We start from the raw sequence: 23,194 nt of genomic DNA, 5'->3' as shown, positions 1-23,194 counted from the left end.
CTCATGAGTTGTTGGAAGACAATCGCAATCATAATATGACTACCCTTCCGGCGCCAGCTGCGGGCTCAAGGCTGGAGCCGATCTAAACAATCCCTGATAACGACTATGTTGAGACTGTTCCTTCCCATCCCATGCAAGGCCACCTGGGTTGGCTGGTAGACTGTTTACTTAGCCTGGCAGGGCGAAGGACACTGTCTCCGCTGAACTATGGACACGGATATACATACACTTACACTGATAAGCATACACTGATCCCCTCCCTTTCCAAACGCCTCGATGCTTGTTTCCTGCGGGGGAACACGGCGGGTCTATGTGCCGCGCTGGAATGATAGCGCTGTGCAGGGCGGCTGCTGTGTTCGCTTCGGATAACTCCTCACCCCCCACCCATCCCCGTGGCTTGTCATGTCCTTCATAATGTTGTGCTGTGGACATTCATGTGCTTTTTGTGCAGAGGAGTTTTTGTTTCCTGTTCTCATGCTGTCCTACCATGGAAGCACAGCATGAGTAGGGGTCTCTTTTTTTCCTCTTGTACTTTCCCATTGTAATGTACATTTCAATGTTTTTCTCTAATGCTACCAATCTCCGACCTGTATCCCCATGTAATGTCTGTGTTGTATGTGTAAGGTTGGGGGGGGTCCCATTTCACTGCAGGGCAACCTGCATGTGACGAATAAAGCTTTGATTGATTGATTGATTGATTGATTGATTGATTTATTATCTCACTCTTATTGCCTGTTTATGCCCTGTCCTTATCTTCAACGCCATGCTGCTCTGTTGTATGTTAATTGCCCCTTGGGGATAAATAAAGTCTTTCTGATTCTGATTCTGATTGGAGAACCGTTTAATAGAAGCAGACAACAACGAAGGTGTTTTAAACCATTAATCGCATTCTTAAATTATGAACCATGCTGCTTAACTGTGCAGCATCTAATTGTGCATTATCAACATTACATGTTATACTCCAGACAGTGAGGCAGAAAAACACTTCAAATAAACTGATGTTAAATATGATATGAAAACATGTTACTACAAAAGTTCACGTGTTATTAAAATATAACAAATGAACATCCAAAAAACTGCAACTGAACAGTGTGACGTGCATTATGAACGGTGAACGCTGTTCACCCTACTTACTTCCATAAAACTTAAAATCGAAAATAAAACAATAAATCATTCAGTTGTTTTCTTCTGCTGATCTGAAGTGAGGTCAAGCCTTTCCCAGGTCAGCTGATAAATGTAATCTCTCCAGCATGTCCCGGGTCTACACCTGGGGGCCTCCGACCAGGAGAACAGGCCCAGACAGAACACCTTACCCAAGAGGCGACAGCCTTAGATGTCTCCTTGTGGTGTGAAGGAGCAGTGGTTCTACTCTGAACTCCTCCCAAATGACTGAACTCCTCACCCTATCACTAAGGCAGAGCTCGTCCACCTTTTGGAGAAAGCTTTCCACCACTTGTATCTGTAATCTCATTCTAATAGAGTAAACTTACATTTAAGTTTTATCTTATCTGCACAAATATGTAATGCAGAATAGAGTGTTGAGAAAAAATGCTACATTTATACCACACATTCCAATGGTAGAGATTAACACAATAGAGCTTGGTGCACACTGACACCACTACCCAGAAAACAACTCTGTAAATAATGGTGCTAGGGAGAGCTCTCTCTCTCTCTCTTCACTTCTATAGGCCTGACCGGAGGAGGAGAGGTGGTTGCCATGGTGATGTGGGAAGAGTTATCTCCTATTACAGAGAGATGTCCAATAGGTGCAGGATATGAAATGTGAGCCAGACACTAGACTCAAGCCAAATAAGGGGAACCAATTCTAAATCTGTGGTTTTCCCCAACTTTTTAACCAATCACATTAACATTCTGTTTTTATGACAAACAAAGTGACAGACTGAATAAGAGGGATCACTCTACACTGATGAGACAGTTTGGTTTATTAGAAAATATAAAAGACAAGCTGCATTTGAGGACATCTCCTCTGAACCAGAGAATACAGTGCAGTCATGTGTTCTTAAAATTAAAGAAGAACCAAACCCATGGAGTTTGTCTTCATTTGTTCTTTTGGATGGTTAAAACCTCCAAACCTATTTGTATATCACTCCAAAAATGTCAAAACCTTCTTCAGTCCTTCTTCTCTCTTCCTGCTCGCCGTCTGCACTGCCGCAGGATACAACGTAACCCCACCCACCACAAAGCAGCAACAGTCATCAAAGCAACCAGTAAGGCAGCACTGGTGTCCAAGCTGTGGTACTGGAACCAGTTGAGGTCGTATGATGCCAACCGCAGATGCCTAGCTCCACCATGTCGCATCACAAACTCCACCCAGAAGACGGCGGTACTCAGTGGCGTTACTGGCTGGTCGCGGTGCACCGCTGACAGACGCTGCATGTTGGTCCTGTAGCTGTGTATAGTAAACAAACATGAAGTCACATGACTGTTTCACTGTTAAACAGTAGTACACTTTTATTGTGAAGGATTGGGGTCAAAGACAGGAAATAAAATGCTATTAAACAGGTCCAAATGTACAAAGACTAAACTATTAACAGGAAATATACAAACACAATACCACACTAAAATCACCTTTACCTTGGCTGGTTTATGACGACATGCAGCGCCTCTGCCAGCTCCTCAGCTGTCAGATGGTTGAAGTCCAGGACGATGGCGGTGCCGAGGCGGCTCATACGGGCGAGATTATCAGGCTGATCACCAAACAGCGGCACACCCACCAGAGGCACGCCGTGAAACACGGCTTCATACAGACCGTTAGTGCCGCCGTGTGTCACGAATGCCTTTGTCTTTGCGTGACCTGAGGACAAACAAATGCAGAGCTTTTATTGTGAAAGAACATCTTTTTGCAGATATTGAAAATCTGCCTCCTCAATCTTACGTTAGTCGCCATTTTGGGTCAAAAGTTCCCAAAGATTCCCACAGTCAAATAAACACTTGGGCATCAGTGAGAGTTAAAACAGCCCAAATTCTTTCATTATTAATGAAATGATCTGTTTGGCTTCTCTCACACCTGTTTAAATAAAGTTTAACATACAGGCATCCAAGAAACAGAAGATTTATAAAGTTTAACAGAGTTTAAAGTTAACGGGAAATCAGCTAGTTAGCTTCTATGTAAAGATACACCATGCACTGACTGAGAGATTTCTAAACCCCCCCCTACCAAAAACATAAAATATATTGTTATCACTTCGGACATAAATGATAATCCATCCACAATACGAGGTCAGTCTTTAATCTGCTGCAGGTTTAGATTAGTCGCTATGAAAAATTCCTGAGCCTTAGTTTCATTGATATCTTAGTTAGCCTCACAGTCATTCTTGTAGAACTGTTCAAATAGTTGGTGCCTGGCCTACCATGAGCCCATGAGCTGTAGTTACATTGTAAGGCTTTAAAAACTGAGCTTAAAGATGAGCTGCACATGAACAGTGCTAATAAAAAGCCAGAGAGGCTAACGATGACCACTGATTATTTTTAGGGGCTTGTTTATCTTCAGTAAAAGAAGATAAAGAGCATTACGACACATTAAAAGACAACAGCTTCAATGAACGCATGAGGAGGAGTCTGGACCTGGAAGGAGGCTTGAGTGCGTTGCCACTTAACAAGTGAATAAGAGGCCTCTTTGAGCTTTTATTTTGAAATCCTATGACATCACGAATGAGTCATACCCAGCAGGTCATTCTGAGGGATCCAATCAGAAATCTTCGTGTTTGGCGCCAATGCAGTTGGAGGCTCGCCACGGTAACGCCAAATCACCTGAAAGGAAGAAAACACTCCTCAAGTCAAAGACGTAACAAACAATCTGAGCTTCCTCTGCCTGCATGTATTTTTTTTCATAATTACTGCAGAAAGTAATCAATAATGTAATCAATATCTGCTGGTAACGCAGTCCCTGAATGTTTGTCTGTGAGTGGGCGGAGCTTCTGACCTTCTGTGGGATCTGACCGAAGGCGGTGGCGATGATGTTAGCGTGCTGCATCGTCAGGTTGGTTACCATGGAGCCGAAGGAAGCCACAATTATGCCGGCATCACCTGAACTCTGCACAAATGCCTCCAGGTCCTGGAAGATGTGACATCATCATTACATCAACACTCACCTGTCCCATTTCAGAATAAAAGTGTGTGCAATCAGAGCTCACACCTCTGGCAGCTGATTGGCCGGTTTGCAGTGTAGACCGCCCACGTATTTGAAGTTTGGCGGGGTTGGCCGTGGCGTCTCGATGTCCCAGAACGTCCTAATGAGCCACACGTCGGCCTTCCCCATAGTCTCGCACACACTGCTGGGAGTTCCTGTCCATACAGGAAAGATGGGATATGACTTCAAAATAAAAGCTTGTAGTTGGTTACTTTTATTTCCTAAATTTCACATTTATTGGTGAGAAAAGGTGTTTGCTCAATTCCTGATTACCTATTTTTTTTGTATATTTGTTACATTTATGTGTTTCAGATCGTCAGAAAAAATTAAATATTAGACAACACAAGTTAAAATGCAGTCTTTTAGTCTGACAAAAGTTATAAAGCATTTCTAAAGCTATGGAACTCCAGCGAACCACAATGAGCACCATTATTCACAAATGGAGAAAACATGGAACGGTGGTGAACCTTTCTAGGAGTGGCAGGCTGACCAAAATTACCCCAAGAGCACAGCAAAGACTCATCTAAGAGGTCAAAAGACCCCAGAACAACATTCAAAGAACTGCAGGCCTGATTTGTCTCAGTTAAGGTCAGTCTTCATGACTCCACCATAAAAAAGAGGCTGGGCAAAAATTGCCTGCCAGAAAATATCTTGATGATCCTCCAGAGTTTGGGACAATACTGTGAAAAATGTGTATCCCAGTACATCTGGCGTAAAAGTAACATAACATTTCAAGAAAGGAGCATCATACCAACAGTAAATTATGGTGGTGGTAGTGTGATGGTCTGGGTCTGTTTTGCTGGACTACTTGCTGTGGTAAATGGAACCATGAATTCTGCCATCTAGCAAAACACCATGAAGGAGAATGTCCGGCCATTTGTTCGTGACCTCAAGCAGAAGAGCACTTGGGTTCTGCAGCAGGACAATGATCCAAAACACAGCAGCAAGTCCACCTCTAAATGCCTTAAGAAAAACAGAATGAAGACTTTGGAGTGACCCAGTCAAGGTCCTGACCTGAATCTGATTGAGATGCTGTAGCATGACCTTACAAAGGTGGTTCATGCTCGAAAACCCTCCAATTTGGTTGAAATACAACAATTCTGGAAAGATGAGTGGACCAAAATTCCTTCACAGCACTGTAAAAGACTCATTGCCAGTTACTGCAAATGCAACCTGCTCCCCACATGTAAAGAGAGCCCCGACTGGTTATTAGGTAATGGGGCAATCACATTTTCACACAGGGACATGTAGGTTTGGATTTTTTTTCCCCTTAATAGAAACACCTTCATTTAGAAACTGCCTTTTGTGTTTCCTTGTGTTATCTTTGTCTAATATCTCAATTTGTTTGATGATCTGAAACATTTAAAAGTGACACACATACAAAAATCAGGAGGGGGACAAACACTTTTACCACCACTGTGTATCAGACAGATAATGAAATTATTATGATGTGACCTCTGACCTTTGATTTCACTATAGTATTTATTCACAGAAAGCTTCCAGGCAAGTTCAGTTAGAGTGGACGACGCCACGTATGTCACCATGTTGATCAGTCTCTCCGTGAACGTCATGCGGTCGTTGTATGGAAGAGGAGCTAATGGAACATAAGATAGTGGCAACGGGGCGTGGCCACAGTGTCGCTCCATAACACTGCCAAAGCTGAAGCGTAGCGAGAGGACGAGCGGCACGCCAAGCATGTCAGCCACCAGGTCGCCACACATTGCAAGGGGGTCTTGTAGGACAACGTCGAAAGCACTTTCCTGCAGAATCGCCATCAGCTGCTGGTTCTTCAGCACCCCATCACACTGCTGCTTCCCAAAGTCCAGGGTGCGGCCCATGAAATAGTTCATCTTTATGATCTTTTGCAGCGGTGAAGAGGTGTGTGACTCGTACATGGAGAAGTGGATGAATTCCTGCATGGTGCCCACATATTCCTCCCTACTATATGACACCTGCAAGAGAAAAAACACCTGATCAAGTTATTGTTTCGGTATTAGTGACCACCCAGTAATGGTGTGTAAACTGTCAGGCTGGAGATTAAAGACAAGAAAAAATAAGTCATGAAACATGGAATAAAAGTCTCATGCAGTTGGTGTTTATGTTGATATACTGTGTTTGGCTTTGTGGATTAAGGACAAACATCTCCACTTTGGTCTTGTCTGTCCAAAGGACCTTATTCCAGTGTCATGGTCTTGGGCCTGTTGCCCAGTGGTCTGTGCATTTTGGGTTTTCAAATTAGGTTCAAACATTTTTAGAATTTTTCTTAAGTTTACATTTCATATATTAGTCTACAACTTCTGTTATATCCTTTGTTGGTTGATTTTGGTATTTGTAGTAATCTTTTGAGTCCTACTAGTTTTTGCTATCTACCTCCATTCTTGCTTATAGTAGTTTGTTTTGTATTCATGCTTTAGTTTATCCTGCCTTCCCTGTGTTTAGTTAACTTTTTGCCACTCTCTGTATTTCCTTAGTGTTTTGCCCTCCTCTGTCAAGTTGCCTTTATTAATTTCATTGAGGTGACTGTGTTTTCTCTGTTTAATTATTACTTCCTGTTTTACTTTGAGAGACTTTGTGTTCCTTGTGCTTTGCTTTTAGTTTTGCTTCCTTTGTCTCGTCTGCTCCGATTTGGTTCACCTGTGTCTTGTTCTCCACAGCTGTTTCCACTTCCCCTAATCACCCACCTGTGTGTATATCGTCTCACTCTCCTTTTGTCAGAGTGTCAGTTTATCGTCCCTCCTAGCCCAAGTATTACTTCCCAGTTTACGGCTTTGAGTTTTGTTTTGTATTCCATATTGTATTTTTCCCTACAGCCAAATGGCTCATTGTGAGTTTACCACAGCCTTCCTTACATGTCTGCATTTGTTTGCAATTTGTGACGGTATACTCTAACCATAAAGGGGACTCAGGCACTATCCCAGAGGAGTTTAGAGAGAAGGGAATTGACCGGGAAACCAGTGATGAAGTTTTACTGATGAACAAGGACGTGTCTACCAAAGGTGGACCACCTCTGGTGGTTTGGCCTGGGGCCAGCATCAATGTGGGAGGAAACGGGACAGCTCTGGAGGCCGCCATTAGTGATGGTGACTGAGCACTATTGGTGGCTTGGCTGGACACTGATGGTGACAGTGAAGACCCCTCTGTGACTCAAATGCCATGGGACATTGAATTCTGGCTCAGGCCCTGCACTCTCAGGCAGAGCGGGAACCTTTGACTTAGGTGGCATGGAACCGATAGGTTCTGCTGAGGAGCCAGGGGTATTTAAGACTTGGGGGATGCAAAAAGCTGATCCCAGCCCCACCTGACGCAAGTGAAGGGGGCATAGGCTAGGACTGGACTCATAGCTGACTGTGGAGGCTATGGCAGCGCCCCCAGAACATGCAGATCTCCTTAGAGGTTGACGCTGCAACTGGGACCCACCTGCCCCCACCCTGGGAAAAATAAAATTGGATGCAGGAACAAGCTGGACAATAGCAACCCCCATTCAGGGAGTGAGGATGGGTGCAGGGTTCTCATACTCAGAGAGGCCCTGGGTAGATCAACAGACTCTAAGAGTGCAAGCTGTAATACATAAATATTGTCTGGAAGGACCTGCACACATGCCCCACTAACAGTCTTAGGGGATGCAGGCAGTGAACAGTGAACGGTCTCTGGGAGGCTCAGGAGCATAATAAGCAGTGCTCTGCTAGGGCTTGCTTAGGAATATCACTAATGGACTTCGAATGAGCTGACTGAGACACACAATGAGCAGTTGCTGATGAGACTCAGGTATGTTATTATTCATTTCTCAAAACAGTTATCATGTTTGCTAACTCAGAAACAGAGCTATGTTAGAGCTAGAGCAATGTTAATACATACAAGAACACAATTAATACCAGCTGAGTCAGAAATAGCTGATTTATTTATTGCTCGCTTGAAAACAGGAAGGTTTATGTGACCATTTGCATTAGCTAGCACAGAGAATGAAATCGTTGCTTTGCTTTTAGTTTTGCTTCCTTTGTCTCGTCTGCTCTGATTTGGTTAACCTGTGCCTTGCCTGGCACTACCTCCTTTTTGGCAAGCCAGTGGTCAAGAGAATGAGGAGCCTTTCCCAGATCATCCCGCATCTGTGGTCAAGAAAGAAAACTGCACTTGCCACACCACTTCCTTTCCAATGTAAGACTGCGCTTCTGCCTTGATGCCACTGCTCAGCTTTCCTGCCTTGACACCGCCACTGAGCGCCGTAGGTCACACTGCCTGGCCCACCACCTGGTCAGCCTGAGGTCCTGCTGCCTGTCGACTCTTTATTCCAAGAGGAAGCCGGGCTCCTGTTAGTTGCACACCTATCTGACTGACATTCAACCCTCACCTGCTGATTTTGGGTCTCTATCAGCTTCATTTTTTCAACCATCGTCCAGCAACAATTCAATTCAATTTTATTTATACAGCGCCAAATCACAACAACAGTCTTCTCAAGTTGCTTTATATTGCAAGGTAGACGCTACAATAATACTACAGAGAAAAGACTGAGATTACCAAAATGCACCACTGAACGACACAGGAAATCATTCCTGCCCGTGGCCATCTCTTGTACAACTCCTTCATCTAATGCACAGTACACACTGCAATAGTTACACCCTTTTGCACATGCTCTACAATAAAATAACAAATGACAAAGTTTTACAAGATAGAGTTAAATGTCAATCATATATATATTTCACCTCATAACTTCTCATTTCATAGTGTAATTATGGTCTAATTTATAGTCACAGTATTCAATCACTATGTCTTTAGGGATTTACTAACTTAGCTTAGCTCATAGCCAACTTGTAGCAGCATGGCCTCTTCACCTGTCTTTCCTACACTTTCCTGCTCATTGTGTCAGATGTTTAGTTACTCCTCTGCCTCCTTTAGGCAGTAATAAATGTAGCCTATTTGCAGCTCTGGAGGCAAGGATCACTGAATTGGAGACTCTGCTTCACACCCTTGAAAAACCCGCAGGCCCCTGTAGCTGGTGAAGCAGAAGGTAGCTTAGGCCCCCCTAGCTATCCCCTAGCAGACTGCCGAGCAGCCAGGGAAACAGGAGAACTGGGTGACAGTGAGGAGGAAGCACAGTCTTAAACAGAAGCCCTTGGTACACCACCAACCTGTTCATGTGTCTAACCGTTTTCCTCCACTTGGTGACACACCCGCTGGGGATCAAAATCTGGTAATTAGTGATTCTGTTCTGAGATACGTGAGGCTAGAAACACCAGCAACCATACTCAACATGGGACCAGAGCAAGCGACATTGAGGGAAATTTAAAACTGCTGGCTAAGGGTAAACGTAAATTCAGTAAAAATATAATCACGCTGGCAGTAATGACACCCGGTTACGTCAATTGGAGGTCCTTAAAGTTAATACTGAATCTGTGGGTAACTTTGCCAAAACAATGTTTTCCCTCCCCAATCAGACCAGGAGCGACATGTTTAGCTGCATGTTCTCCTTAAGTTGCTGGCTGTCTCAGCGGTGTCCAAAAAACAATGCAGGCTTTATAGATAATTGGGAAACTTTCTGGTAGTTTTGGGGAAAAATGGAATACATGTACCGGCGTTACGTATTTAAAATACAAAATCTGAGTAACTATATTCCGTTACAGTTACCGTTTAAATAGGTGGTAATCAGAATACAGTTACTTTGTTGAAATAAATAGAATACACGGCGGTCATTTCCGGTTTCATATGGTAGGCTATCCTCTATGCCTTCTCCAATTTTGGTGATTAAACGCAGTCGGGCACAGGTTTAGCTCAGTTGGATGAGTAGTCATATATCGCATGGCTGAGAGTGGCTGGCCTGTGTTCGAATACGACTGGATAATTTATTATCAGAATTCTCCTGATAATAATTCTTTTTTTTTTCTTTTTACTCAATTTCCATCTGGGATTAATACAGTTTCTCTGATTCTGATTGCTGGAAACCCAAACAAAACATGCAATAAGAAGCTCTAATGTAAGCGTCCTGTTAATGTTGGTGGCGTCAGTTACACAATGGACCCCGAGCCAGCAGTGCAGGGGCAGGAATGCTTTTCTCACTTGGACACCACTTCTTAAGAAGAATGGGATTGGCGAAACTTCGGTGTCTTTGATGTACTATTGCTGTGTGATTTTTATTACTATTAATGAAGGCTACTCGCCACCAAGCTAAGATTGTTAGCTGGTGCTAGTTGAGGTTCATAAACTGCAGACTGTTAGGCCGTTTCTAAATACTGAAGTACGCGAGTCCGTACTCGCATTTTTGCTAGTCCAGACTTCGTAAGGCTATACGGGAGTCCTGACTTCCCGAGTATGCAGCGCGATCGTTCTACAATTGTAACGGCAGTGTAATTGATGACGCCACAGCTCCGGAGTTTTTACAGCCATCCCCTCTTCTTTAACTGTGATTAATATTTGCAATGGAAATGACACATGACATAAAAAAAAAGTTACACATGATGTAGTAGATTTCTCTAATAAATAAAAAAAACATTTTTTAAAAAAAAGTATGTTAAGCACTTTAGCAAAATACACTTTTATGTATCATCTGTTTCATAATGTCTAATAAGCTTCATAAAGTTAAGCACAATCACTTCCACATGATTATTAACAGACAAAAAGAAAACATATTACTGATAGAGAAATCGTTTTCTATACAAGATCACTGCAAAAAGTGCAGCCTTGCCTAATGTCCACCCTACTGTTACTCATTTTATATTAAGATTTAAAAATCTAGTTGGTATTGGTATGGCGAGTAACCATCAGTAATAGTAATAAATCACACAGCAGTAGTACATTCATGTACTTGTAAAAAGCATGACAAAATATTAAGTAATCCAAAGTACTCGGACTGCGTTACTCTCATTGAGTAACATAATGGAATACGTTACAAATTACCTTTTGTGCCATGTATTCTGTAATCTGTAGTGGGATACATTTTAAAGGCTCCTTCCCAACACTGCTTTCTGGAGGAAACCTGGTCTTGTTAGGTGAGACGACATCCATCCCACTTTGGATGGAACAGATTTCTAGAAATGTGGCTACATGGCTATCCAGAGTTGGGACCAGGAAGCAGTCAGTACACTTGCTGCAGCATTTTGGATCAACTGAAGGCTTTTCAGAGAGTTTTTAGGACATCCTGATAATAATGAATCACAGTAGTCCAGCCTAGAAGTAATAAATGCATGAACTAGTTTTTCAGCATCACTCTGACACAGGATATTTCTTATTTTAGAGATATTGCGCAAATGGAAGAAAGCAGTCCTAAATATTTATTTAATATGTGCAATGAAGAACATATCCTGGTCAAAACTGGGTTTTGGGGGAAAAACTGAAGACTAACGAATCTGTAAATAAATAAACTGTTGTGTTGGGTGTATTACATCAGCGATTTCATTCTCTGTGCTAGCTAATGCAAATGGTCACATAAACCTTCATGTTTTCCTCTGGGATAGTGCCTGAGTCCACTTTATGGTTAGAGTATACCGTCACAAATTGCAAACAAATGCAGACATGTAAGGAAGGCTGTGGTAAACTCACAATGAGCCATTTGGCTGTAGGGAAAAATACAATATGGAATACAAAGCACAAAACAAAACTCAAAGCCGTAAACTGGGAAGTAATACTTGGGCTAGGAGGGACTGGAGCTGACAGACAAGAAGGGATGATGAACTGACACTCTGACAAAAGGAGAGTGAGACGATATACACACAGGTGGGTGATTAGGGGAAGTGGAAACAGCTGTGGAGAACAAGACACAGGTGAACCAAATCGGAGCAGACGAGACAAAGGAAGCAAAACTAAAAGCAAAGCACAAGGAACACAAAGTCTCTCAAAGTAAAACAGGAAGTAATAATTAAACAGAGAAAACACAGTCACCTCAATGAAATTAATAAAGGCAACTTGACAGAGGAGGGCAAAACACTAAGGAAATACAGAGAGTGGCAAAAAGTTAACTAAACATGGGGAACACAAGGAAGGCAGGATAAACTAAAGCATGAATACAATACAAACTACTATAAGCAAGAATGGAGGTAGATAGCAAAAACTAGTAGGACTCAAAATAAAAGATTACTACAAATACCAAAATCAACCAACAAAGGATATAACAGAAGTTCTAGACTAATACATGAAGTGTAAATTTAAGCAAACAATCTAAACAGAACTTTAAAACTCAAAAACACAGAATGGTGGGCAGTAGGTTACAGGCCATGGCATCCAGAAGTCTTGTGGTTTGTCCAGATGCAGTTTTGCAACCATAAATCACGCTGCAATATTCTTTTTGTGCTGTCATGAACTTACACCTTTAACCTGCTAAGTTTCTCACAGGACTGTAAACACACAGTGGGCTAAAGTTTTAACAAGAAACAGGTACCAGCATACTACAGGGAAAATTCATACAATTACTAGGAATAATTAGGATAGGGACATCTGCAATATCACAAATATTCAAAGTCTCTAGGAAAATTGCCATCAGAAAAATAATGAAATCAAAACTTGAACCAAGACTCAAAATATTAACAGACCTCAGCACTGTGACACTACAGGGTGGAACAAAGAAAAGATAACAATAAAAATCTAAAATTGTTGCAGAAAGCCTGAGTGCATCAACACATTATTTTCCACCTGATGTTGACCCTGTACCCCACCCTTTCCCTGTGACAGCCTAGCTGTGATCCTGAGTTAGCTACGCAGTTAATAAAATGAATGAATGGATTTTATCTGAGAAAATACATGATTTCTTCATGATAAAGAAAGTGAAAGTGTCTGATGATCAAACTTTTCATGGGAGGCACTACAAACCATTAACTAATGTGTAGCAATGTTCAAAGGACACTAATATCCATGGAAGTAATTGTCTGTGATTGATCTGCTGACTCTTTGGGTGACTACAAACACGCTGTATAAACGCCAGTGTTACCTTGAAGATCAGGAAGTTGAACTTGGCGGCGTCACGGCTGTTGTTGTAGTTGACAGACGGCGATGCATCAGGCACTAAGATGGTGACAGAGTGATTCCTCTTCACCAGCTCCTCTATGATGGTCCGCATGTTCAACCAATGGCTGAACTCTCCCGGAAATGCCAGAACATGGCCACCATGTACTGGGGAGACGGGATGAAAGAGCAGGAGGGTGAAGGGAAGAAGAAGAAGAGGAGGAGACGTGAAAACCTGCATCATGTGTGAAACAACAAAAAGATCCTGAGTTTGTGAGCAAATCCAGTCAGACTGCAACTGCAGGTCCAGAGTCCAATCTGTTCAGAGGTCAGCTACAGGTGAGGGCTGTGCTGTGATTGGACGACAACACAAAGCCTGAGGCTGAGCTGTGCAAACTCTGATCTGCTTCAAGGCAAACACAGAAACCTCACTCAAGGTTTCTCAAGTTTTCTAATTTCTCAGAGGTTCATCAGAGTCAGTGCTCAGTTCAGATAACATTTTTTACACCAGGTGACTTTAACCGCAGGCTCAGAACTGCAAATTTTTTCATTATCAGACTCAGTCTGTGAAAATATAAATAAAGCCACTCACAGTAACTGTGTTTGCTGAAAAGCCTCTGCAGTGTGACCGACTCTAAGTAACATTTACATTTAGAGTAGTGAACCACACAGCACCCAGGAAAAACTCCAGTACAGCAGTTTATTTCGACATCCTTTATTTTTACAGGTTTCTCACTGTGATCAGGAGCTTTCTGTCCAAGGAGACTTCTGCACAATCAACATGTTTAGAGAAGGCATAGCCAGAATACACAGATACAGCGATTAAGAAATGCTGGTGCAGGTGTGACCTCTGATACAGAAATATAATCTTTGAAAATGTTCCAGTGGAATAGGAGAGCTTTATGTGAGCACTGTGTTTGACTGTACGTGGATGTGATTGGTTAATCAGTACAGTAAACTTGTAAAGACTGCACAATGCTGCTCTCTTCTGCTTGTGAGGGCAGACCATCGCGATTTTTTACATACAAAGGTGAGCAGGAAAAGAATCACCTGTAATAAAAAAAAACAAAAAAACACTGAAGCTTCAACATAGACTGTTTCTGCATAAAACTCCAATTTTACCTCCAGTCATATTGATGTGCTCAGCATTGTGATAAAATTTAGTATCCAACAAGTCATTAAATCTTTATAGAGATTTTAAAAATTCAGTTTTATGACCTCAAAGAGTTCAGATATAAATATAAACCACAGGCTTGAAATCCTCAGGTGACCCCGTGAACAGCATGTTCTCAGTTCAATCAGAACATGTTAGGTATGTCCAGGGATGGATCCCTGTGGAACACCATTAGTGATGGAAAGGGATCTTGAAAAGTTTAGATATTAATTCTTAATGAACATGAAACCAGTTAATCTGTGTTTAATCTGTTAAACACAGATTAAATGCAATCCCCAAATAGGACTCAGGTGAGGATAGTTTTCTGGGTGATTTTTAAAGAGTTTTCTAAACACTGGCTTAGTCAGTTCATTTCAATATCAGGCACAAAAAAAACATGTTTGTTTTTATGCGTTAAATATTGTTGCAATCAGCAGTAAATAGTGTCTTGCAAATGTCTGTAAATCAGGTCATGGGTTAATTTAAATATTCTCCTCCCTATGTTTTGTGCCTTGAACAGGGTCAGTTGATAAAGTTTCCCATCTTTCGTACATAGTCTTGTTACTCTCCTTTGTAAATACCAACATGACGGTGCAAACAGGAAATCCCTCTTCAGTCCTTCTTCTCTCTTCCTGCTCGCCGTCTGCACTGCCGCAGGATGCAGCGTATCCCCACCCACCACAAAGTAGCAACGGTCATCAAAGCAACCAGCAGGGCAGCACTGGTGTCCAAGCTGTGGTACTGGAACCAGTTGAGGTTGTATGATGCCAACCGCAGATGCCTAGCTCCACCATGTCGCATCACAAACTCCACCCAGAAGACGGCGGTACTCAGTGGCGTTACTGGCTGGTCGCGGTGCACCGCTGACAGACGCTGCATGTTGGTCCTGTAGCTGTGTATAGTAAACAAACACGAAGTCACATGACTGTTTCACTGTTAAACAGTAGTACACTTTTATTGTGAAGGATTGGGGTCAAAGACAGGAAATAAAATGTTATTAAACAGGTCCAAATGTACAAAGACTAAACTATTAACAGGAAATATACAAACACAATACCACACTAAAATCACCTTTACCTTGGCTGGTTTATGACGACATGCAGCGCCTCTGCCAGCTCCTCAGCTGTCAGATGGTTGAAGTCCAGGACGATGGCGGTGCCGAGGCGGCTCATACGGGCGAGATTATCAGGCTGATCACCAAACAGCGGCACACCCACCAGAGGCACGCCGTGAAACACGGCTTCATACAGACCGTTAGTGCCGCCGTGTGTCACGAATGCCTTTGTCTTTGCGTGACCTGAGGACAAACAAATGCAGAGCTTTTATTGTGAAAGAACATCTTTTTGCAAATATTGAAAATCTGCCTCCTCAATCTTACGTTAGTCGCCATTTTTGGGTCAAAAGTTCCCAAAGATTCCCACAGTCAAATAAACACTTGGGCATCAGTGAGAGTTAAAAACAGCCCAAATTCTTTCATTATTAATGAAATGATCTGTTTGGCTTCTCTCACACCTGTTTAAATAAAGTTTAACATACAGGCATCCAAGAAACAGAAGATTTATAAAGTTTAACAGAGTTTAAAGTTAACGGGAAGTCAGCTAGTTAGCTTCTATGTAAAGATACACCATGCACTGACTGAGAGATTTCTAAACCCCCCCCTACCAAAAACATAAAATATACTGTTATCACTTCAGACATAAATGATAATCCATCCACAATACGAGGTCAGTCTTTAATCTGCTGCAGGTTTAGATTAGTCGCTATGAAAAATTCCTGAGCCTTAGTTTCATTGATATCTTAGTTAGCCTCACAGTCATTCTTGTAGAACTGTTCAAATAGTTGGTGCCTGGCCTACCATGAGCCCATGAGCTGTAGTTACATTGTAAGGCTTTAAAAACTGAGCTTAAAGATGAGCTGCACATGAACAGTGCTAATAAAAAGCCAGAGAGGCTAACGATGACCACTGATTATTTTTAGGGGCTTGTTTATCTTCAGTAAAAGAAGATAAAGAGCATTACGACACATTAAAAAGACAACAGCTTCAATGAACGCAGGAGGAGTCTGGACCTGGAAGGAGGCTTGGTACGTTGCCACTTAACAAGTGAATAAGAGGCCTCTTTGAGCTTTTATTTTGAAATCCTATGACATCACGAATGAGTCATACCCAGCAGGTCGTTCTGAGGGATCCAATCAGAAATCTTCGTGTTTGGCGCCAATGCAGTTGGAGGCTCGCCACGGTAACGCCAAATCACCTGAAAGGAAGAAAACTCTCCTCAGGTAAAGACGAAACAAACATCCAGATAAACAAACAAACAAACCATCTGAGCTTCCTCTGCCTGCATGTATTTTTTTTATAATTACTGCAGAAAGTAATCAATAATGTAGTCAATATCTGCTGGTAACGCAGTCCCTGAATGTTTGTCTGTGAGTGGGCGGAGCTTCTGACCTTCTGTGGGATCTGACCGAAGGCGGTGGCGATGATGTTAGCGTGCTGCATCGTCAGGTTGGTTACCATGGAGCCGAAGGAAGCCACAATTATGCCGGCATCACCTGAACTCTGCACAAATGCCTCCAGGTCCTGGAAGATGTGACATCATCATTACATCAACACTCACCTGTCCCATTTCAGAATAAAAGTGTGTGCAATCAGAGCTCACACCTCTGGCAGCTGATTGGCCGGTTTGCAGTGTAGACCGCCCACGTATTTGAAGTTTGGCGGGGTTGGCCGTGGCGTCTCGATGTCCCAGAACGTCCTGATGAGCCACACGTCGGCCTTCCCCATAGTCTCGCACACACTGCTGGGAGTTCCTGTCCATACAGGAAAGATGGGATATGACTTCAAAATAAAGGTTTGTACAGGTCCATAGTTATTTGGACAAGGATGGTTTCTGTAATTCTGCCTCTGTGCACCAATATAACAGACTTTACATCAAACCATCGAGATGTGACTAAGTGCAATCTTTCAGCTTTAATTCAGCGTTTAACTTCAGTCTAACATTAACAGTTCATGAATTACAGACATTTTTTTTTTACACAGTCCGTCATTCTCAGAGGATCTAAAAATAATGTTACAAACAAATTTAATTTTACATAAAAGGACAGTTCTCACTACTTGTTGAAAATCCTTTGACTGATGAAGAACCCACAGAGCAAATGCTGTGTCTCTTCCTCCAGCTGCTGCTGGCTTCTGCTCTCTGCCTTCAGTTTTGTACTTGAATACTGAAATGTTGCTCTGCTGGTCTGAGATCAGCTGACTGACTCAGTCATTAAAGAGTATCTTGGGTTGTTTTGCAGTTTGCTTTGCCTCATCATTGTCTGCTCTGTGAAGCTCAGTGTGATCAGTTCTACAGCATCGATGTGAATGTGAGCAGAGAGTACAGCCCTCTACACTCCACACCTGCTGCTTCCATCAGCTTTAAATCATCAGTAAACACCAGAGACCGGCTCCACTGCAGCCACATAAGCCCATGCCATAACAGCTCGTTCTCCATGTTAGACAGATGATCAGCTTTTTCTCTGCTTTACCAGACTTTTCCATAAAACTTAGCAGACTTGGTTTTATCTGTTCAAAGACGTGTTTTCAGACCTGTCTGTCATTACTATGTTTTCATCAGTGCCATCTGGAATTCGAGTACAATGGAGATGGTGACGGAAGGAAGGTGACGGTACCTGGAGGGTGTGGCTGGAGCAGGAAGACTAGGGATTGGAATTGACAACCGGTTCTTGTAGATAACCGGTTCCCAGTAGTCCAATTCCTTGGAATCGTTAGTCTGCCTGATTTCAGTTCATGTGTGGAAGGAGAAAAATAGTGGCACAGTCTCTAGCGTGCACAAGGAGATTACTTTTATTTTTATTGCAATAAAGGATGAGAGGTGAAATGGAGACTGCTCTGGGATAGAAACAACTGCATCATGCTGTTAACACAACTTTGGCTCTTCGCAAGGACCTGCACTGACAGCATGCTAATGCTAAGCTAGCCAAGAACCCAGAGCTATGTTAAAGCAGAGTGAATGCTGACCCCAGACCAGCACCGCGATAAAGTGAGCTGCTGCTGAACTTCAACAGGTAACAAACTGATGAGCAGTCGGTCTGCAGCCTCCGTTTCTACATGTTCATGTTTGTACAGTAGAATCACCATGATGATCGCTTAAGTGTCTCTTTGTGCTGGTTTTCATCTTTGATTTGTGTTCATACCTAAATACTAAGAGAAAGATCACGTGTGTTCTCATTAGGATAGGGGTTTGTGTTTGTGTGTGGGGCTGTAGCCTGTAGGTTTATATTGTTAAATGCTGATTATGAGACAGTATTTCAGATCATTTTACAGAGTAACATGAAAGTAACATAACGAGAATATCTTTCTCCTGGGTGTAATTAAGTAACCTACTCCATTACCTTTAGGAAAAGTGTTCTGTGAGGGGAAATACCTCCAACATGCACAAACATGTGACTCACAGCATGTAATTAATTTGCATGAATGTAATGTCTTTGATATGCTACTTAGAGATGGTGGTGACTCTCAAAGTGGAGTCAATGGGAATCAATAAGTGATATTAATAATAGAATCGGAACTGCTAAATTCTTATCAATTCCCATCCCTAAGGAAGACAGTCTTTAAGATCACATCCTCATATCTTAATCTTTGCAATCCTTATTTTCAGCTCACATCATGGAAACTGTAGGTGTTTATTCCTTCAAATAAATACTGCTGTAACATCTCTGCTCTGTGGACCTCTGATTATTTTGGATGTGCTCAGATGGTTATCAGAAGGACATTAAGCCACCACTGCACTGTTCATCAGTGAAGACTTTTGACCCTGTGACATGAGTGTAAACATATCTGTGAGCTCCCAAAAAGTTGATTCTGTTCATTTTGATGTAGCGTTTCCAGTGGGAGAAATGTTACATCATCATCATCCAAGTGACTTCGTCAGCCTCAGCTGACTGCAGGCTCCCCCAACCGCATAAACCAGGCCATTTACGTGAAAAGGGAAAGACCATCTCTGAATCGAGGAGGGGGCCTAAGGGTACATCTTTCGCCATCTTACAATGCTGTGATTGCAGCCATTCCCTAACTCTCTTTGAATGGTACTCATGGATCAATGATCAATGGTCATTGATGAATCATCAATGGCCTTGATGAGTGGTTGTTGATCAATGGTCATGACGATTTGTATATTAATGGGTATGAAACTGACCACACAGCCTATTGTTCGTCAGTAGTGCTAGTTTCAGATCTTATGCAAATGTACTGTTTAGAAGGTTGGGGAAACCTGCAGTCATCTAAGACTGAAGAAGTCACCTGAAATCGTCTTTCTCCCACTGAAAACGTCCAGATGAACAGAATCAACGTTTTGGGATTTTCGTACCTGAATATTGAGCATGCATCCAGAAATTTCTGTGAGCTGTTGTTTTAGTTAAACTCTGAATCAAAGCTGAAAGTCTGCCTTCAGTCACATAATGATGGTTTATTTAAACCCTGTGTGATGCCCTCAGAGGTGCAGACATAACCCTGGACCTCTGACCTTTGATCTCCCTGTAGTATTGATCGAGCGTCAGCTTCCAGGTCAGCTCGCTTACTACTGACGACCCCACATATATTACCATGTTGATCAGCCTCTCACTGAGTGTCATGCGGTCGTTGTATGAGAGAGGAGCTAACGGGACGTAGGACGGCGGCGCGGGGGAGTGGCCACAGTGTCGCTCAAAAACACTGCCGAAGCTGTAGCGCATTGAGATGATGAGTGGCACACTGAGCAAGTCTGCCACCAGGTCACCACACATTGCCATCGAGTCCTGCAAGATGACGTCAAAGCTGGCGTGGTGCAGAGTCGCCATCAGCTGCTTGTTCCTCAGCATTCCTTCACACTGCTGCCTCCCGAAGTCCAGGAAGTGCAGTATCCAGGAAGCCGTCTTTAGGAACTTCTGCAGTGGCGAGGACAAATGCGCCTCATACATGGAGAAACGCATTAATTCCTGTATGAGGTCCAGATACTCCTGCCTGCTGTACGATACCTGCAGGAGGAAACATCTGATCAGGTCATTGATTATATATCAGCTACGCCCAAACAAACAAACAAACAAACAAACAAACAAACACTTTCCTCTGATTTTCAGGTCTGAAATGAGACAAACACGGAGAGGTGTCTGTGGGTAATCAGGGGGAAGGACAGGAAATTAAAATTACTCAGAACCATTACTTCACAGTGATTGTCAGGGATCTTCTTTGGGTGACTACAAACACGCTGTATAAACGCCAGTGTTACCTTGAAGACCAGGAAGTTGAACTTGGCGGCGTCGCGGCTGTTGTTGTAGCTGACAGACGGTGATGCATCAGGCACTAAGATGGTAACAGAGTGATTCCTCTTCACCAGCTCCTCTATGATGGTCCGCATGTTCAACCAATGGCTGAACTCTCCCGGAAATGCCAGAACATTGCCACCATGTACCGGGGAGACGGGATGAAGGAGCAGGAGGGCGAAGGGAAGAAGAAGAAGAGGAGGAGACGTGGAAACCTGCATCATGTGTGAAACAACAAAAAGATCTTGAGTTTGTGAGCAACTGTCTGTTTGCAACTGCATGTCCAGAGTCCAATCTGCTCAGAGGTCAGCTAAAGGTGAGAGCTCTGATTGGACAGCATGATTGGCCTGCTTCAAGGCAAACACAGAAACCTGTTTATTCATTGTCCTGCTGGACTTCACTCACCGTTTTTAGAGTCAGCTCAGGTGAAATAACACAGTAACACGTATCACAAAATAAAACTTTAACCACAGCCTGAGCAGCTTTATATTCATCTCTCAGTCTGTGAGAATATTAAATATCAAGAGTCAGACTGTACATGAAACACACTCTTGCTTTAATCACACTCTGATCTGCAGAAACTCAACATTGCAGCTTTCATGATTTTCATGGATGATAATAGAGCAGGGCGATATGACCAAAAATATTTATCACGATATACATTTGAAAATTTGCGATAACGATATAACTGACGATATAATTGACACTAGACAAAATACTTTACAACTCCACAACTTTATTAGTGCAAAAAACCCATCAATGTATTTTCACTTAAACAAGCAGCTGTTTTTTATGTGCATTAAAGTTATATAAAAATGTAACAGTGCAAATTCCTCGCTGACAGTTTAACCAAAAGGCATTTCCAGTGGAAACTGTCCGACATATCCTCAGCATAACCATGTATAATATCCACAAAACTTAAAAAGAGGTTATACACACACAATATGGTAATATTATGTTGAAGCACAGTACGTATCACTCCATGAGAGGCTCCTGCCTCACGATAGCCATAATGCTCCGACAATCCATCAAGCGGTGCGACCAGTAGCTTAGCAAAGTCGCACTAAAACATTTGACAGATTTTTCGGCGCCGTGTACCACATAAAATCGTTTCGAGGTCAGTAAACACAACCAGAATTCATACATAAGGCACATGGGATTATAAGGGACACTGTCGATTTTCAGAAAAATCAAAGGATTGATTTAAAGTGTGCCGTATTTTCCAAACAACACCGTAATAACGACGGCCCGCTAGCATGCGCTACCAAAAATAGTGCTTTGTTGTGTATCTGACGGACGAAAGCTAAACCAGTTCCACACCACTGAAGTTGCAGCATTTTTACAAACCAACTCTGGTTCATCCATTTCATTCAACGATCCGCTTTCCCCCTTCTCATTCTGCGTCGCCGCCATGTGCGTATGTAAACATAGGCACTGCGCATGCGCGTTTTACCCACATTCTATCGCGATATTTCATTTTCCTATCGTTGCCCAAAATTACACCGGTATTACCGTGAACGGTATGATATAGCCCAGCCCTAGATGATAAGTAAGGACAGTGCATCTGAGAGCTCAAAGTGCCGTACTGCAGGGCATCTCACACACACACGTGCACACACACACACACACACACACACACACAAACAAACACACAAATGATTTATCACAGAAACTCAAAGTTCAGTATCCTTCCTAAGGAATCTTCAACATGAAGACTGGAAGAACTGAGAATTGAAAACTCGTGTTTAGCAGAGGACCTGCGTTCCCTCCTGAGCTGTTGTACAAGGAGTTCTGTCAGTCAAACCTTTATTTGTCACATGCAATGTTTACACCTGCAGTGAAATTGGACCCAAATTTGAGAAATTGGAGACAGGTAGTAATTTGGAAAAAAACCCCAATGAAATGTACAATACATTGGGCAAGTGGAGGAGGGAAAAAAAAGAGAGCTCTAGTCATCAGCGGGAGATCAGCATGAGAACAGAAAACAAAAATAAAACTCCTCTGCACAGAGAGCACACACATATCCACATCACAACACCATAAACCACGTGACAAGCAACTGGGGTGGGTAAGGGGGTGAGAGATGAGCCAAAGTAGCCACGGCCATCCAGCCAAGCGCTATTAATCCAGCGCTGGGACTTAGATCCGCCGTCTGACTTCAGCCTTGGAGATAAGCGTTTGAAGGCGTTTGGAACAGTCTAAACACTGTTTGTTATCAGGTTGAGAATTTGTTATGTTCAGCTCCAGCCTTGAGACCACAGCTGGTGCCAGTATGGTAGCCGCATGAAATGATGGTGGTTTTCCTTTAGTGCGAACAACTGCATGTCAATTTCACAGTCGATCTAAATGTCCGTCACTGGTCTCTCAATCTCCCGTTGGAGAGCCGTGAGCTTCTCCGAGATGTTATCAATCTTGCGCTCAAAGAGCGTAGTCTGAGTATTCGGGACCGCCGTGAGCTTCTCCAAGATGTTATCCAATTTTCGCTCAGAGAGCATAGTCTAAGTGGTCACGACAGCCTCGAGCTTCTCTAAGATCTTATCCGTGCTGCGTTCAATGAGCTCATTTTGAGAACTTATCCCATCGTTTTAATCACAGCGGGCAGCCTTGTGGGGTTTTGAACAGCCGATTCCACTTTCTTTAATCTTCGATAAGCCAGGGCCAAGCCAGCTCCG

At 42.7% G+C, this 23,194-nt stretch overlaps 2 protein-coding genes across 2 annotated transcripts; both read right to left on the bottom strand.

The window, feature by feature from the left end:
* Positions 1-1,920: 1,920 nt before the first annotated feature.
* LOC116321925 (UDP-glucuronosyltransferase 2A1-like) lies at positions 1,921-13,455 on the bottom strand. The gene is made up of 7 exons (XM_031741864.2): positions 13,059-13,455; positions 5,613-6,102; positions 4,157-4,305; positions 3,944-4,075; positions 3,684-3,771; positions 2,596-2,815; positions 1,921-2,410 (listed from the first exon to the last, which is right to left on the bottom strand). Exons 1-7 carry the CDS (start codon positions 13,314-13,316, stop codon positions 2,131-2,133), a joined length of 1,617 nt encoding a protein of 538 aa, XP_031597724.2. The 5' UTR covers positions 13,317-13,455; the 3' UTR covers positions 1,921-2,130.
* Positions 13,456-13,771: 316 nt separating this feature from the next.
* On the bottom strand, positions 13,772-21,217 carry LOC116321939 (UDP-glucuronosyltransferase 2C1-like). Its single transcript, XM_031741890.2, has 7 exons — positions 20,489-21,217; positions 19,748-20,237; positions 16,885-17,033; positions 16,672-16,803; positions 16,390-16,477; positions 15,303-15,522; positions 13,772-15,117 (listed from the first exon to the last, which is right to left on the bottom strand). Exons 1-7 carry the CDS (start codon positions 20,801-20,803, stop codon positions 14,838-14,840), a joined length of 1,674 nt encoding a protein of 557 aa, XP_031597750.2. The 5' UTR covers positions 20,804-21,217; the 3' UTR covers positions 13,772-14,837.
* Positions 21,218-23,194: the final 1,977 nt, after the last annotated feature.

Source organism: Oreochromis aureus, linkage group 7 (genome assembly GCF_013358895.1).
Source record: "Oreochromis aureus strain Israel breed Guangdong linkage group 7, ZZ_aureus, whole genome shotgun sequence".
Taxonomy (NCBI): domain Eukaryota; kingdom Metazoa; phylum Chordata; class Actinopteri; order Cichliformes; family Cichlidae; genus Oreochromis; species Oreochromis aureus.
Note: the sequence above shows the minus strand (reverse complement) of the source record. Positions and strands in the feature narration are given on the sequence as shown.